The sequence below is a fragment of the Hevea brasiliensis genome, chromosome 1, assembly GCF_030052815.1.
Source record: "Hevea brasiliensis isolate MT/VB/25A 57/8 chromosome 1, ASM3005281v1, whole genome shotgun sequence".
NCBI lineage: Eukaryota > Viridiplantae > Streptophyta > Magnoliopsida > Malpighiales > Euphorbiaceae > Hevea > Hevea brasiliensis.
This window is the reverse complement of record NC_079493.1, coordinates 122080926-122096144: the sequence shown is the minus strand read 5'-3', so window position 1 is coordinate 122096144 and position 15219 is coordinate 122080926. Positions and strand designations below refer to the sequence as shown.

General features: G+C 29.9%; 1 protein-coding gene across 1 annotated transcript; it reads right to left on the bottom strand.

Moving 5' to 3' along the window:
• Positions 1 to 6119: 6119 nt before the first annotated feature.
• On the bottom strand, positions 6120 to 14957 carry LOC110649272 (ABC transporter G family member 29). Its single transcript, XM_021803779.2, is given in 22 exon segments — positions 6120 to 6610; positions 6712 to 6966; positions 7059 to 7230; positions 7325 to 7552; positions 7656 to 7789; positions 7881 to 8255; positions 8352 to 8684; positions 8782 to 8957; positions 9044 to 9184; positions 9301 to 9454; positions 9552 to 9661; positions 9757 to 9917; positions 10018 to 10616; positions 10722 to 11023; positions 11301 to 11391; positions 11777 to 11830; positions 11919 to 11995; positions 12128 to 12287; positions 12410 to 12494; positions 12603 to 12812; positions 14049 to 14455; positions 14723 to 14957. Coding segments are annotated over 21 exon segments (4488 nt in total). The 5' UTR covers positions 14447 to 14455; positions 14723 to 14957; the 3' UTR covers positions 6120 to 6337.
• Between the last annotated feature and the right edge of the window lie 262 nt (positions 14958 to 15219).

Below are 15219 nucleotides of genomic sequence, written 5' to 3'. Positions count from 1 at the left end.
CCTATTAATAGGATTCAATTACATTTAATATCAAAAATACATAACCAGCTAACATCTTATTGTTGGGGACCCTAACTTTCTCTGTTCCAACTGTGAAAATAAAATCTTACGATCCCACATCCAAAAGTTTAGGCTACTCCATTCCCTTCGAAGTTGGCTAGCCTTTTGGGATGTAGAACTCAAATTAAGAAAATAAGTGATTGGGATTTTTCTGGGAATATTATTATTATCTTAAACAATTTTCTTAATCTTAAGATATTGTATCCTATATAATTATACAAAGGAATAGTAAATGGTGAAAACCAATAACAGGTAAATTTAAGCTAGATAAGAGTATAATCAGGCAAGAATTCAAGACAAGTCTTAATTTGTGTTTTCATATGTTTTTGATTTACTTTTCTCAATTATTTGATATTGATATCAAAGGGAAGGAGAAATTTTGTATAATTACGGTTTGATCTTTAACTTTGATTTCACTGTGCTAGAAATTTATCGCAGGATGCGGAGATAGAGTTGTTACACCTCTTTTGGTTCGTCCTGATCTAATGCTAAGTTAAGGCAACTGTAATCATGTCAAAAGCATGGTTAAGAAAGTGCCAAACTATACCATTTGATATGCTGAAAGATACGGGGTGAGAGCCCTACTTCCCTTTTGTTTGGTCCTTATTGTAATGCTAAGTTATAGGGCGAATATATATCATGTCAAGAGCATGGTTAAAGGAAAGTTCACCTGCATCTGCTGAACAAACTAGTCAGTTTAGTGGAAAAACACATTCATGAAACTCACTTTAAGTTATACCATTAATACTGTATTTTATACAAATCAAAGCCGGGTTGAAACAAAGCTATAACCTCTTTAAAATTTTAATTTTTAATTTAAAGTTCTTTCAATGTGGATATATTATAAACTGTCTCACATGTTTAGTCCAAAAAAATCTTAATAAAATTTTAAAAAATTAATTTTTTTAATAGTTCAATTAAATAAAAAAAATCTAATGGCCTATATTTTAATAATTTGAAACTTTTTTTTTTTAGAAATTCCATGAATGATGGGTCAAAACATTTACTAGTTATATCATATGTTGGCTCCAACTAGTTAAGATGATAGCCAAGATTAATATTAAAATTTTGAAGAAAAAATTTTGAACATATATTCTTTTCTATAAAATTTTGTGTAAATTTCTAGATAAATACTATTATATTGAAAATTTTAATTGTAACATATGTATAAATTTAGTTTTCGATTCGATTCTGATTTGATTTCAGTACGACTTTAATTCTATTTTTAATGAAAAACTAGATATATTTTAATTTGTAACTTACAGAAAATTAAATCTAACATACGCAATATATATATATATATATATATAGTGCCAAGATAGATAGAAAAAAGTAATTTATAAAAAATTAAATTTAACATACGATACAGAGTGCACTTGATGGTATTATTAAGTTTTAAACAAAACGATTCTATTAAAGGGTTCCTTGGTCACTAAATGGTCAAAGGCATTAAAAAAATAATATATTGAATACTCACACTAAATTATGAAAAATGATACCCACATTTTTATAAATGAAAATACAAATATACTCATTGCACTTTATAATTTACCCACACCCATAACTTGACTTGAGATCAACTACTAACCCTTGTCATTAGTGAGACAAAGCATTTCCAAAACTGTTCAAGATTTTTAACCATAAAGATTATAGTATATTTCTAGTACAAATAAAAATAGTATTTCCTCTCATAAAAATATGGACCTTCTTATAATGTGGATAATAAGTCTCACGTGATTATGAAAGATGATATATATACGCTAAGCATATCTAATAATCTCTCATGAAAGAAGATTATAGAATAGCAAAAATAATATTTTCTTTTTCATAAAAATGTGGTCCTTTCTTGTGTTATGGAGATTATGTCCCACATTACTGTGAGGCAAAAACACAAGACAAAACTACATATCAAATCCTACAATAGTGGATACAATTGAAGCAAGAAGAGAAAACCAAAATAGGAGATAGAACAAAATAACAAAAGAAAAGCAATTCAAAATAGGACATAGGAGAATAAAAGCAAAACAAAACAGAATGAAATTAGGGGATCAAAGAAGAGCAAAATAAACTTTCCTTACCTTTTTGTTTGGATTGAGGGAAATGGAGAGAAAGAAAAGAAATGAAATTTGATTTCCTTCATTTTTCTTATTTAGACATCAATTTGAAGAGAGAAAGGAAGAGAGAAGGAGAAATTGTATTTCTCCTCTCTATTGCATCTGCCTCAAAAATTTCTCTCCAAATTTAAGGGGAATAGGGGAAAATTATTATTGTTTACGTTGAAATTAATTCAAAACCCTTCAATAACTTAAATAGAAAAATCATCTCCCATCTCAAAGAATCAAGAATATTTGAATATTTGTGAGAAATTAATAATTGAATTTTTTTTAAAAGATATCTAATTATTAAAGGTTATTTAAAAAAAAGATCAAAATTAAATTTTATCTATATTTAGTTGTAATATATAATTATTATATAATCTAATTTTCTAAATACAATTCTTAATTAATATGATCTTCCAAATTTAAATAATGAAAAATTATTAATTACTATAATTATATTTAATTTTTTAAAAAATATCTATTTAAAATTAGATATTTGAATTTTATTTAGAAATTAATGATAAAAATTTTTATTGGGTGTAATTTTCTTTAAAATATATGCTTTAAATTAAAATAAGGAATCAAGAGATATTTAAATTTTTATGAGAAATTAATGATTGAAATTTTAAAGATAATTACTATTCAATTTAAAAAAAAAATGAAAGGTCAACATTAAATTCTATTTATATTTCTTAAATAGTTTTAATTAAATTTAATTTCCTTTAAAATATCTATTCTAAATTAGGACCAAGATTTTTGGTGATTAAGATATATATATATATATATATATATATATATATATATATAGGCACACACACACCCCCATAATTAGGTTTAATTTCTTTAAAAATATATATTTAAAATTAGAACTAAGAATAAAGAAATATTTGAATTTTTTTAAAAATTAATGATAAAAATTTTCATTAAGTTTAATTTCCTTTAAAATATATGTTCTAAATTAAAATAAGGAATCAGATATATATTTTTAATTATATATATATATTGAATTATGAAAAAATGAAATGAAATAAAAATTTATTTTAATAGTTATGGTAAATAGAAAATTTATATCAATATTCAATTTTCACTTTTTTTATATTTTTTTATAGTATATTAATAAATAATTAATATTATTACTTTAGTTAATATTAATTATATTATATTGTTTTATTATCATTTAGAAAAATTAATTAATAATATAATTTTTTTAAATTATGATTAAGTTATTAATTTCTTAATTATGCGTATATAAGTTACAAACTATTTACTTAGTTATTACTTTAATATTGTAATAAGTAGCTATTATTATTATTATTATTATTTTATTATTATTATTATTATTATGTAGAAACCTCAATTTAATTAGATATAGGAAAAACTCTTTATTTTATATATATATAAAGATTATATTTAATAATTATATTAATTATTGTAATTAATTATTATCATTACTATTATCATTAATTATTTTTACTATTACTATTATTATCACAATTTTTATGGTTAACTAATTAAAAATATAAGACATATTTTAATAATTTTATAAATTTCTTATTTAATGATTCTTAAATTTTTAATTATTTCATTTAATTATAAAAATTTAATAATTATATATATATATATCTTAAAATTAATAAAATAATTTAAAATTATGTTATGAAAGTAGTCACATGAAGTTAAATACTTTGCTTTCTTTCTCTCTTTCTTTTATATATTTAATAATTTTAATTTACTTTAATGTTATTTTATTTTTACTTATCTTATTTTAGTATTCATTTAATAAAGACATATTTTTAATTATATATTGAATGCTATATAAAATGAATTATGAAAAAATAAAATAAAATAAAAATTTATTTTCATAGTTATGGTAAATAATAAATTTATATTAATATTTAATTTTCATTATTTTTTTGATATTTTTTATAGTATATTAATAAATAATTAATATTATTAATTTAGTTAATATTAATCATGTTATGTTATATTATTTTATTATTATTTAGAAAAATTAATTAATTATATAATTTCTATAAATTATGATTAAGTTATTAATTCCCTAATTATGTATATATAAGTTATAAATTATATAACTATTATATTTTAATATTATAATAAGTAGCTATTATTATTATTATTATTATTATTATTATTATTATTATTATAAATGTCTAGAAAAGTTTAATTTAATTAGAGTTAGGAAAAATTAAGAGTTAATCATATTAATTTATTAATTATACTCAATGAACACACATATGTTAATTTATGTATATTCCATGTTCGCTTTCCTATAAAGAGGTTGTTCAAATTTTATAAAATAAATTCAATAAGATATATGATTTTAAATTTGTCACATTTATAGCAAGTAGTAATTTTTAATTAAATTTATTAATAATAATTTTTCTATATTTCTTAAACATTTGTGATATATAATTATTATATGATTTTATTTTTAAATATGATTCTTAATTATTTTGATCTTCTAAATTTAAATAATAGAAAAATTATTAATTACTAAATATAATTGTCATTCATTATAAGTTTCTTACTTTTTAATTTAAAAAGTCAATGACAGTTATTTTAAAAGAAGGTTAAATACTTTTGAACGCATTTACTATAATTAAATTTAGTATGTAATTAATAATAATTTGACGACTCAAGACATTTAATTTTAAAATTCAACTAATATTATAATGATTATCCAATTATTATTACAATTAAAAGTTTAATTTCCTTTAAAATATATGTTCTAAATTAGAATCAAATTATTTAAATTTTTGTAAGAAATTAATGATTAAATTTTTTTAAAAATGTCAAATTATTAAAGGTAATGTTTATCTATTAATTTTTAATTTTTTAAAAGTGAAAAGTCAATATTAAGTATTTTTTATATTTTTTAAATAAATGTAATATAATTATCACATGTTATTATATTCCTAATTTTTAATTTAAAAAGTCAATTGCGCTAAAATCAATACTCATATTTACTTTAAAAAAAAATTAATATTTACAAGTTTTTTTCTCTTCTTTTTATGCATTTAATAAAATTTAATTTACCTTAATTTTATTTTATTTTTATTATTTTAAATGATTTTATTGTTATTATATATGAAAAATAATTTATAGCCATTAAAAAAAAACTTATAGTTATTAAGTTCATTTATTTGAGAGTAATTATTATCTTATTTAATTAAAATTTATTGTTATTATTTTAAAATTTTAATACATTAATTAATAATATTAAAATATTATTAATTAATAATATATATATATATATAGTATGAGTATTCTGCTTAGTTAATATATAATACATTCCAGTAATGAATTTAGATATAAGAAAATAAATAAGAGTATAAAAGGTATTTTTCATCTTTCCATTTGAATGAGAAATTCTTCCATTCTAATGATCTAGTTAAACATCATGAAAGAAATTGGATTTTTTTTTTCCCATTTAATTTCTTGCACAATTAAGATCCAAACAAAGGTTAGTCTCAGAAGGATGAGACGAAGATCAAGATATGGGGCTTCGTGACGAAGTGAAGACTCCGCAAGGAAGAGAATATCTGGACCGTAAACTAGTTAAACCCTAACCCTAGGGCGAGAGAAAACTCCACATTGGAAGTTTTTTTTTTTTTTAAATTTCTACCCTTTGCTATATATATTTGTGTTTGAATTATGTAATTTTTTTGGTAAATTTCCATCTAAAAAGCGAATGCTAAATGATTGAATTGAATGTTAATTAGAACACTTTGGGTGGTGGAACAGAATTGTGGAGAAAATGTTAGAAAGTAGAGGAAGAGAGATAAGCTGATATTATTTTGAGAATTACCATGTAATTTTCATATAGTTATTGGTGATTAAATGCTTATTTAGGATGAATTAATCAAGAATTTGATCAGTATACATTCTCACAATTTTCACACATGAATTTCTTGTACATATATATACACCTCCCAAAGATTGAAGCTTAAAATTTTCATCTTTATCTTCACCGAGTAACACATCATACATAAATCCAAAATACCATATCTATATTTTAATTCCTACGAGACAAATACAAATACAAAAAGCATTATACAATAGCCACCAGTACTTTGAACTTGTGATGGCTTATTGTCCTCCATATATAATACTACATATATATATCTACAGGTTTAATTTAATTTATGGTAATTTTTCTATCTTGTCTGGAAGTTCAATGTCCTTATAGCGTAGGCATACACAAATGCAAAGAAGACTGTGAATCCAACCAATACTGCAGCAACTGGCCCCATGAAGTCTGGATCATACCCATAGTAATCTTGAATGTATGACTTGATTGAAGGATTAGGAGATAATCCAGGTACTGTAATGGTGTCTTCAGCATCCTTGTATTGTGACACAATTAGTCCATACACTGTCCATGCCACTGGGCAAATCCAATAGTACCATACCCACCACTTGGGAATTCTCTGAAATTTCACAAGAAGAAATGGAATGAAGTTTCGATAAAACCCAATGCTTTGTTATTGTTCAAGTGAGAGAAATGACAATGCAAAGAAATGAATATTACCGGTCGAGGAATGAAGAAGCCTGAGAAGAGATTGAAGAGTGCATAGAATGTTGCTGCAAATATGGATGCTACTTGGAGGTTTGGTGAGACAGAGACGGTCATCATTCCATAGTATGTGAAGTAGAGGAAGGAGAAGAAGGAGATAAAGAAGAACCAGAAGAATTTGGCTGCTGTCCATTCAAAGGCTACCATAGCATACACAATTACTGTATAATATGTAGTTTGAACCAGCACATAAGGTATTTCACAAATAACCTACAAAGTCATATCATTTAATTTTCAATCAGTTAAGGGCTGTTCTTTCACATTACATTGTATGCTAATAAAAAGGAAGCTCTTTAGCTTACCTGTGCAAGGGCATAAGGTAGTGCAGAGTACATCCCCGCTGCTCTTTCGCGATAAAAGACGGATCTTTCAACTGCTATTACTGGCTGTACTGTTGAGCAGTTGTTGATACCGATAAACAAGACCGCAGCATACATAGCCCCAATGATCATTCTCAGGTCAGTTGTGGTATCCCTGAATTGTAGAGAAATTATTTTAGCAATTAGAATTAATGATATTTGAATCTATAAGCAAGCAGAAGATAAGATGTATTTTAGCTATTGCATACTTTTTAGTGCCAACTTTCCAGAATATAGTCCCAACCATAAGGGCAGCAGCCAAGGTGAAGAAGTATCTAACGAGGTTATAGTCAGGACTTCTCCAGTAAGTCCACCACTGCTTCCAAAGGCATGACTTGAACTGCCCCCATGGAGATTGAGAATATTGGGAAGCAAAATAAAGGTCTTTTGCTCCTGCTGGTGGTGTGCTCAACTCTTTCACTAAAGCCTTGTTTCTCCTGCTCATAGGGAAGCATATATTTGATTGTTAAAATTTGAAAAATCTTGCACATATATATATATAAAAGCAAAATGGTTTGAATATGAGTTGTGTTGACATACTGATATAAGGATGATGACTTGTAGTGTTCTGCAAAGTCAATTCCAAGCCGGACCTCTGCTGCTACTGAACTCACTTCTAGCATCCATGTTGCTGGATTGTACTTGTCTTTGATTTTAGGAACCCCAGGGATTTCCTGCAATGTGTGAATGAGCAAAAAAAAAGTTAGATAACACATAATTTTTTTTTTTAAACTACCCTGGAGAATCCAGAAAATTTCTAGTCACCTCAAAGTACTCGATGATCTTGTGGGAATTGCGACCCAATGGACCTGAATATATCACTTGTCCTCCTCTCTTCATCAGTAGCAACTCATCGAAGGCTTCAAAGATGTCGATGCTGGGCTGGTGGATTGTGCAGACAACAGTTCTTCCAGTATCCACAGTGTTTCTTACAGTTCTCATAACAATTGCTGCTGCTCTGGCATCTAGACCGGAAGTTGGTTCGTCCATGAAAATGATTGAAGGATTAGCAACAAGTTCCACTGCAATTGTCAACCTCTTTCTCTGTTCTGTTGACAACCCCGTCAGTCCTGGAAGCCCAACTATAGCATCCTTGAGATTGTCTAGCTCTACCAACTCCATCACTTCATCAACAAAAATCTGGAAAAATAAGAAAAAAAAGGAAAATTTTCTTTTAGCATTTCATTATTTACATCACATTTTGTTTCTGAAAAAGTGATTAAGTGATGAATTTACCATCTTTTCCTCTTTGCTGACTTCTTTGGGAAGTCGGAGGAATGCTGAGTAGATCAAGGATTCTCTAACTGTGACTTGAGGTGAATGGATATCATTCTGTTCTCAATATCCAGAAATTCTAGCAAAGGTTTCTTGCTTCTTGGGGAATCCTGAAATTCTAATATCACCTTCGATATATCCTCCCGTTTTTCTTCCTGCCAAAACGTCCATCAATGTTGTCTTTCCAGCACCACTGACTCCCATTAGTGCTGTCAGGACTCCAGGCCTAAATGCACCTGTTACTTCCCGAAGTAGTTGAAGCCTGTCCTCTGGAACACCTTGCTGCTTCATTTCCTGTTGCCATAAAGTCATAAATTAAGTTGCATTCTGTGCACTACTTGATAATAGTAATAGATAACAATTTGAGAGCTATAAAGGTATTGATTCTTACAGCAGGCATGTCTACGTAATAATTGACGCTGTTAAATGACATGGCTAGAGGAGTGAAAGGAAGAACCATTCCTCTCTTTGGAGCAAAACCATTAGCTCCCTCAAGAGATGAATCTGCATTTCTACTTAATCCATTGGGATTGGATCTGCTGCTCATCTTCCGAATTGCCATTTCCCCTGAGATATTTCAATTTCAAGTCTCTATAAGGAATTCAATTACCATTGAAACAGGTCATATAAGACTATAATTTTGTGTTCGTTACTTGGATTGTTTCCATCAGCAGAAGATAAAGAGTGATGGTTTGACTTGGACATTCTTAGTCTTGGTTGACCCTTCGAGTCTTCCTCACCCTCCATTTCTTTTGCTGATTCCTCAGAGATTATTGCTTGTTTATTTCCAGGAGCTATTATATCAAAGAAACAATAGCATATGCACGAAGATTAGCTACCTCAAACAAGAGAATGAAGCCGAAAAGAATGAAATTTCAATTCAAACCGCGAAAGTTGTGACAGAACTTACGGGTCAAGTACATGAGAGCAAAGGTGAAGAGGATATTGAAAAGAACTGCAAATCCTATAAGAGCAGCTGCACCAATCCAATACCAGTTCTTGTCGCGGAAAACATCGATGCTCTCAAGCATTGCTATGCCTAATCTTGTACTATTGTCTGAAGCCTGTAATGCAATCAATTGCAACTCAATTTTCATGTATTTATCGAACACAAGTCTAAAGGCTATTTCTTGAATATCTGATTGATAATGTGAAACATACCAGTCTGTTCATCCATCTTGGAGCATACAATTCATTTACAGCAAAGGCATTGTAACCATAAGACAAAGGTGAAATCCAATAAGCCCACTCCCACCAGTTTGGAATTTGTCCTGTCACCAATGTAAACAACTCTTTTAGTAATTCATTAACTACCCAAGCTTGTTTTTATTTAACGCAAGCTCAAAAGGTTTGGATTCATGCTGACCTTTAGGTATGATGAAGCCTCCAAGTAAGAAAATGAGGAGGAGAATGAGCACCCCACCAGTGTTGGCAATAATCATAGTTCTGCAAAATCCAGCAATAAGTCGGAAGAGACCAGCAGCCATTTGTTGGGTCAGGAATACCAGTAGCAGATGCTTAAAAAACCTGCAGATATGGCATTCAATAGTTAGAAACAAACTCTTTTTATTCGTTAAGCCTAACAATGATATTGATTGTACGGAAATATGGGTATGATAAAATTTACCTGCTTGCTTCAGGAGCAAATCCAATGGAGTAATAAGTGATACACACCCAAACAATAGACTCTATTATGGACATGGGCAATGTAAGCAGGAAAGTTGGGAGAGTGAAAGCCCAAGGTGGGTGGAACAGAAGGTCTCTTTGCTTGTAAAACACTGGAAGCCTTGAGATCATCAGAGAAAGCTCAGCAAAACCATTAAACATGTTAATGATCATAGTAAACAGAAGTGCTCCAACATATAGTGATCCATCTGCTTCATTCCCTGTATGCATTCTGGGCTTTATAAACACTGTAGATGCTATAATTGCAACAATAATAATTTGGACAGTCTTGGAGACAAAAACCACAGAATTTCTCTTAATCAGTAACCATTCCTTATCCCAGCAGGCCTTGAGTAGGTCCATTTTTGGAACTGAATATTTTGTGAATGCTAGAGCTGCTCTATGGCCCCGTGACTTGTCAAATGGCACGGAAAGGTCGTTCTCTAGGTGCATGCCCACATGGAACTTCTTGAACCTTTCTGCAAATTCAGGGACTGAAATATATCTGTATGGCTTATATTTGGCAGCCCAGTATTGTTCTTGGTCTTTCTTTGATGTAACCTGCAAGAATTACAAAGTAACATTAGTCCAATTCTAATCTTGTTAAGTTACAAGGTCCATTGCTGCAAATTCACGGGCCAAGGGAAAGGAGTTTTGGGTTTTGACCTCTTGCAAGAAATCAGCAGTCCCTTTTCTCTCAGGGCAGCGGAACCCACAGCTCTCAAAGAATTCAAGAATTTGCTGTCGTGGGCCCTGGTAGACTATACGGCCTTCTGACAAGAGGATAACATCATCAAACAGTTCAAATGTCTCAGGTGCAGGCTGTAGTAGGGACATCAACACAGTGGCCTCAGTAAGGTGCACAATCTGCTGCATGCACTTCACTATCTGAAATGTTGTGGAGCTATCTAGACCCGTTGATATCTCGTCCATGAATAGTGTTTTTGTGGGCCCAACAATCATCTCTCCTGTATCAAACAAAATTAGGCTACACACATATGTATATATATATATATATATTGATCCGTTTTGACTCATAAATTGAGGGGTTGGTGGGATTCAAGTTCAGCCCCAATTTGGTCAAAAGATGTATTTGCTCGGTCATTGGATCTTGTTCCCACAGAAACTTGTTTTCTTCGTTAAGTACAATAACTTGCTCCTTTAATTATGTCTTAATTGACAAGCAAAATCCAGTCAAGACTGAAGAAAAATATTAATTTTATAATTAAGAAAAAATTGTTCAACCTGTTGTTACTCTCTTTTTCTGTCCACCAGATATCCCTCGAAGCATTTCATCTCCTACAATGGTGTCCTTGCAGATATCAAGCCCCAGCAGCTGTTCCATTCGACATTAAATAAAAACATGAGATGCTAACTAATTTTGTTAATAATAATTAAAAAATTAATGATGTAGCTAGGTCAATAATCAAATGTAATTAGTAGGTGGCATCGTAAATTAGTTCACCACCCCAAAGGGTATTAGAAAAATAATAGAGGTTCGGCATTAGGGGTCCCCATAATCTAGCAAGAGACTCAGACACAAGCACAGGAGTAGGTAAGGAGAAATAATTGACAAATTAAAAATTCACAAAAACAAAAAAGTCATAAATTAGATTTCAACTTTGACATAGCTCAGTTCCATTTTCCTTCCTACTTGGCCCCATCTTCACATGCATGTTCTCTTCCATATGAAGAAGATAACAAAAATTCTTGAAACTTACTTTGAGAGTGTAGTCGGTAAAGAGATTGCTCTCAGCTCCTTTCATTGCAGTTGCCTGAAAATTATATGTAGATATTAAGGAAATTTAAGTAATTAACTTGAAGATTTTATATAAATTCAGATTCTTAATTATTATTATTTACCTTCATGAAAAGATCTACTTCTGCCTCTGGGAATATTCCTGCATCCTTTTCTCTTCTTGCAAGCTCAGTCAGGAGATCTACATTAGTTAACACAAATAATTAATAATTTAAATATTTTCTTGATAAATTAGTATTTAATGAACGCTCACAGATGAACTAGCTAGTCAATTAATTGCTTTAATTGTTGAGAGAACATTATAATTAATTACCATATCGAGTCCCAACTCCTTGACACCTTGCTGAGAAATCTAAGGTTTCTTTCACTGTCATTACTCCAACATGAACATCATTTTGGCTAATGTATGCAGATGTCTTTCGAGGCACAAATTCATTTAACTTATACCCATTATACGTTATATCTCCACTAACCTGTTCAACATAAAAAAAAAATTATAAAAAAAATTAAGAATTAAAATCTTTTTCATTGTATCATGAAAAAAATTTTATTATAACATATAGCAAGCAAATTCTATGTCAAATTGGTTGGTGACCTTAAGATTTGGGTCCAACTTTCCGGCCAAAGCTAACAAAAGGGTTGTTTTCCCAGAGGATGGTGGACCTAATAATAGAGTCATCCTATAAAAAGAAAAAAAATTTTGAGGTCAGATCAAGTTATGGAAATTTAAATCAACAAATATTAAACAAGAAAAAAAAACAATTATTTCTTGATATTAATTTGTTTACCTTGATGGCTTTAGAATCCCAGAAACATCTTTAAGAATTGTGAGCTTTGTTCTCTTAGACATATTAATCCCAAGCATGCCAATGGCTGACTCTGCAATGTTTCTGGCAACATTTGGAAGAGTAGGAAGAGCTCTGCTGCCAATTTGGCAATCAGCTTCTACAGTTAAATTCTCAAACCTAACTTCCACTGTTGGAAGTCGGATTCCAACCCTGAAATTACAAAGAAAATTATCATCATTAATTTGAATAATTAATAATTAACATGTATTACTTAGATTAAACAAAAATATCCCCAATCGACCAAGTTGACTTGGCTGAGCTGATGAGGTGAGGGAGTCTGGTTGCGTCTTAGGACAAAATCAATGATTTAGCGCATCCTTGAAATGGGTTTACATTGGATTCACTGATACTTTTATCTATTTAATTGGTATATTATTCGGAGCACTATGCATTAAAATAATGCTCATCTCCTTAAAAAATGTAGGTCTTTCTTACAATATGAAGGATAAATTCAGTATTATTGTGAGAGAATGTGTGTGTATTGGAAAGGCAAGTTATAGAATACATCAATGCTCCTTCACTCGCATAGACGTGGATCCAATTTTTACAATTTATTAAAATCCTCATTTATGCATCCTCATTTATGCAAGGACTACTGAAATTTAGTATTTCCGATGTTTCTAATAATTTTCCTTACTTAATAATCTTTTTATTTTATTAAATAAAATAGGATACTATATGATAATACTCCAAATATTTGCGGCCAAGCATAAGTAATCAAATACTTGATTACTATTTAAGAAAGGGAACTCTAGGAAAGTCATATCTCGCTTCTGATATTTTGCATTATGGTATGGAAAGATAAGTTTCGGTTGAGAACAAGTGAGCTGAGGAAGTTCAAATTCCCAGAAAGTCCAAAAATTTATTTGTTTGGTTGAAAGTAAGTGTCTACTTTCTGAGAAATGAAAGGTTATTTTTTTCTCCACCTCTTAAATTGTTGAGAAGTAGAGTTCCCAAGAAAGTGGTTCATTTGAACTAAACAAAGGTGTTCTATTTTTTTTTTTTAATTTAATGTTCTTAATGTATCAGAAAGGTAAGATATTTGATTAAAGGAAGAAGAAGTAAAAGTAGAAAGGAAAATAAGTGCGAAATTTCAATTTCTTGGAAAGTGACTGAGACAGGGAACCAGATAAGCATTGATTAGAAAATAATATGTTAATGGAACCAATTGAATAGTTAAAAAAAAAGTCAACAATTCGTGAAATATGCAATTAACCATAAAGAGTTAAAACTCAGCCTAATTCAGATCATGATTTGGCTGTCTGTATTTGTTTTAAAATGTTGATTTTTATAGTAAATGGTCCCCCCCCCCGAAAAAAAAAAAAAAAAAAAAAAAATTCTCCATAGGAGTTCCAAATTTAAGAGGAGGAAGAAGAAAAAACTTACTTATCAATTCTCTGTCTAAATTTTCTCAAGAACTTCTCATTATCTTCCTCTGCAACCTTAAAAAGCATATCGATGAACGTCTGCCTATCATTCATATCAAGCTTGCTGACATCAACTTCTTTATGAACCATCTTGGTTCCTTGGAGCTCATTCTCAACGAAAGATTTCATGATAGTTGTTCTCAACCTATCATATGTTGGTAGCTTCTCTATCGCAGCCCATTTTAGGGCTTCTTCATCTTCTTCAGCATGGCGGCTACTTCTCCTAGAGTGCCTGCCACCTGAAAATACATCTTCCATGCTCCTGCTAAAGCTCCTGCTTATGCTTCTGCTCATGTTGTGGCTTGCTCGTCTACTCGAAGCTCTTGCCAGTTTCTCTACATCATCCCTGTTTTGCATTGCTTTGGACTGAATTTAGAGAGAAAAAAAAAAAGGAAAAGTACATGACTAAGCTGCAATTTAATAGAACGTAAATAAAGAGAGAAAAAGATAGTTTCTATATATTGTTTGGTCGCTGAGAAAAGGCAAATTAAATTAAAGCCTGCATTCACATTGAAGTACGAGTTCTGATGACTTTCTGAGCCTGGTGCGACCATGAGCTTTTGAAATAAATCATATATATCATTTTTCCCAGCTATCAAACAAAGGGTAGGAAACTGAAAGAAAAACACTTACTCAGTCCAGTTAATTTTCTTGAATAACTGGAAGGAAAGTATGCTGAATTCTCTTTGTTAAACAGAGGAATCAGGCAGGGGAAGGAGAGATGTGAAGTGGGTTGTTGGAGTTTTTCTTCTTAAAACTAGCCTTTGCAATGTACTTTCACTCCAAGAAACTCTTGAAAAAGTCTCTCTCTCTCTCTCTATAGCTGGATCTCTTTTGCTTGCAGAGAGAGCGATGGAAGTGCTCTAGAAATGTTGGAGGATGTATATATATATACTTGAGATATAGCTAGGGAAATGGTTGCCAAGTGAGAATTTTCAACGTTATATCAATTTTCAAACAGGATTGGCCATACCTACTTTCTTCTCTCCTACTTCATGCAATCTTATTATTACTTTGTTTCACTTTTAATTCATTTTGATATTCCAATTATTGGAGCATTAAGTATTGGACTAAGTTTTTATATTTCAAGTTCTCATCTTGATTATCATTCAGCAAAAAACTGTGGGTCA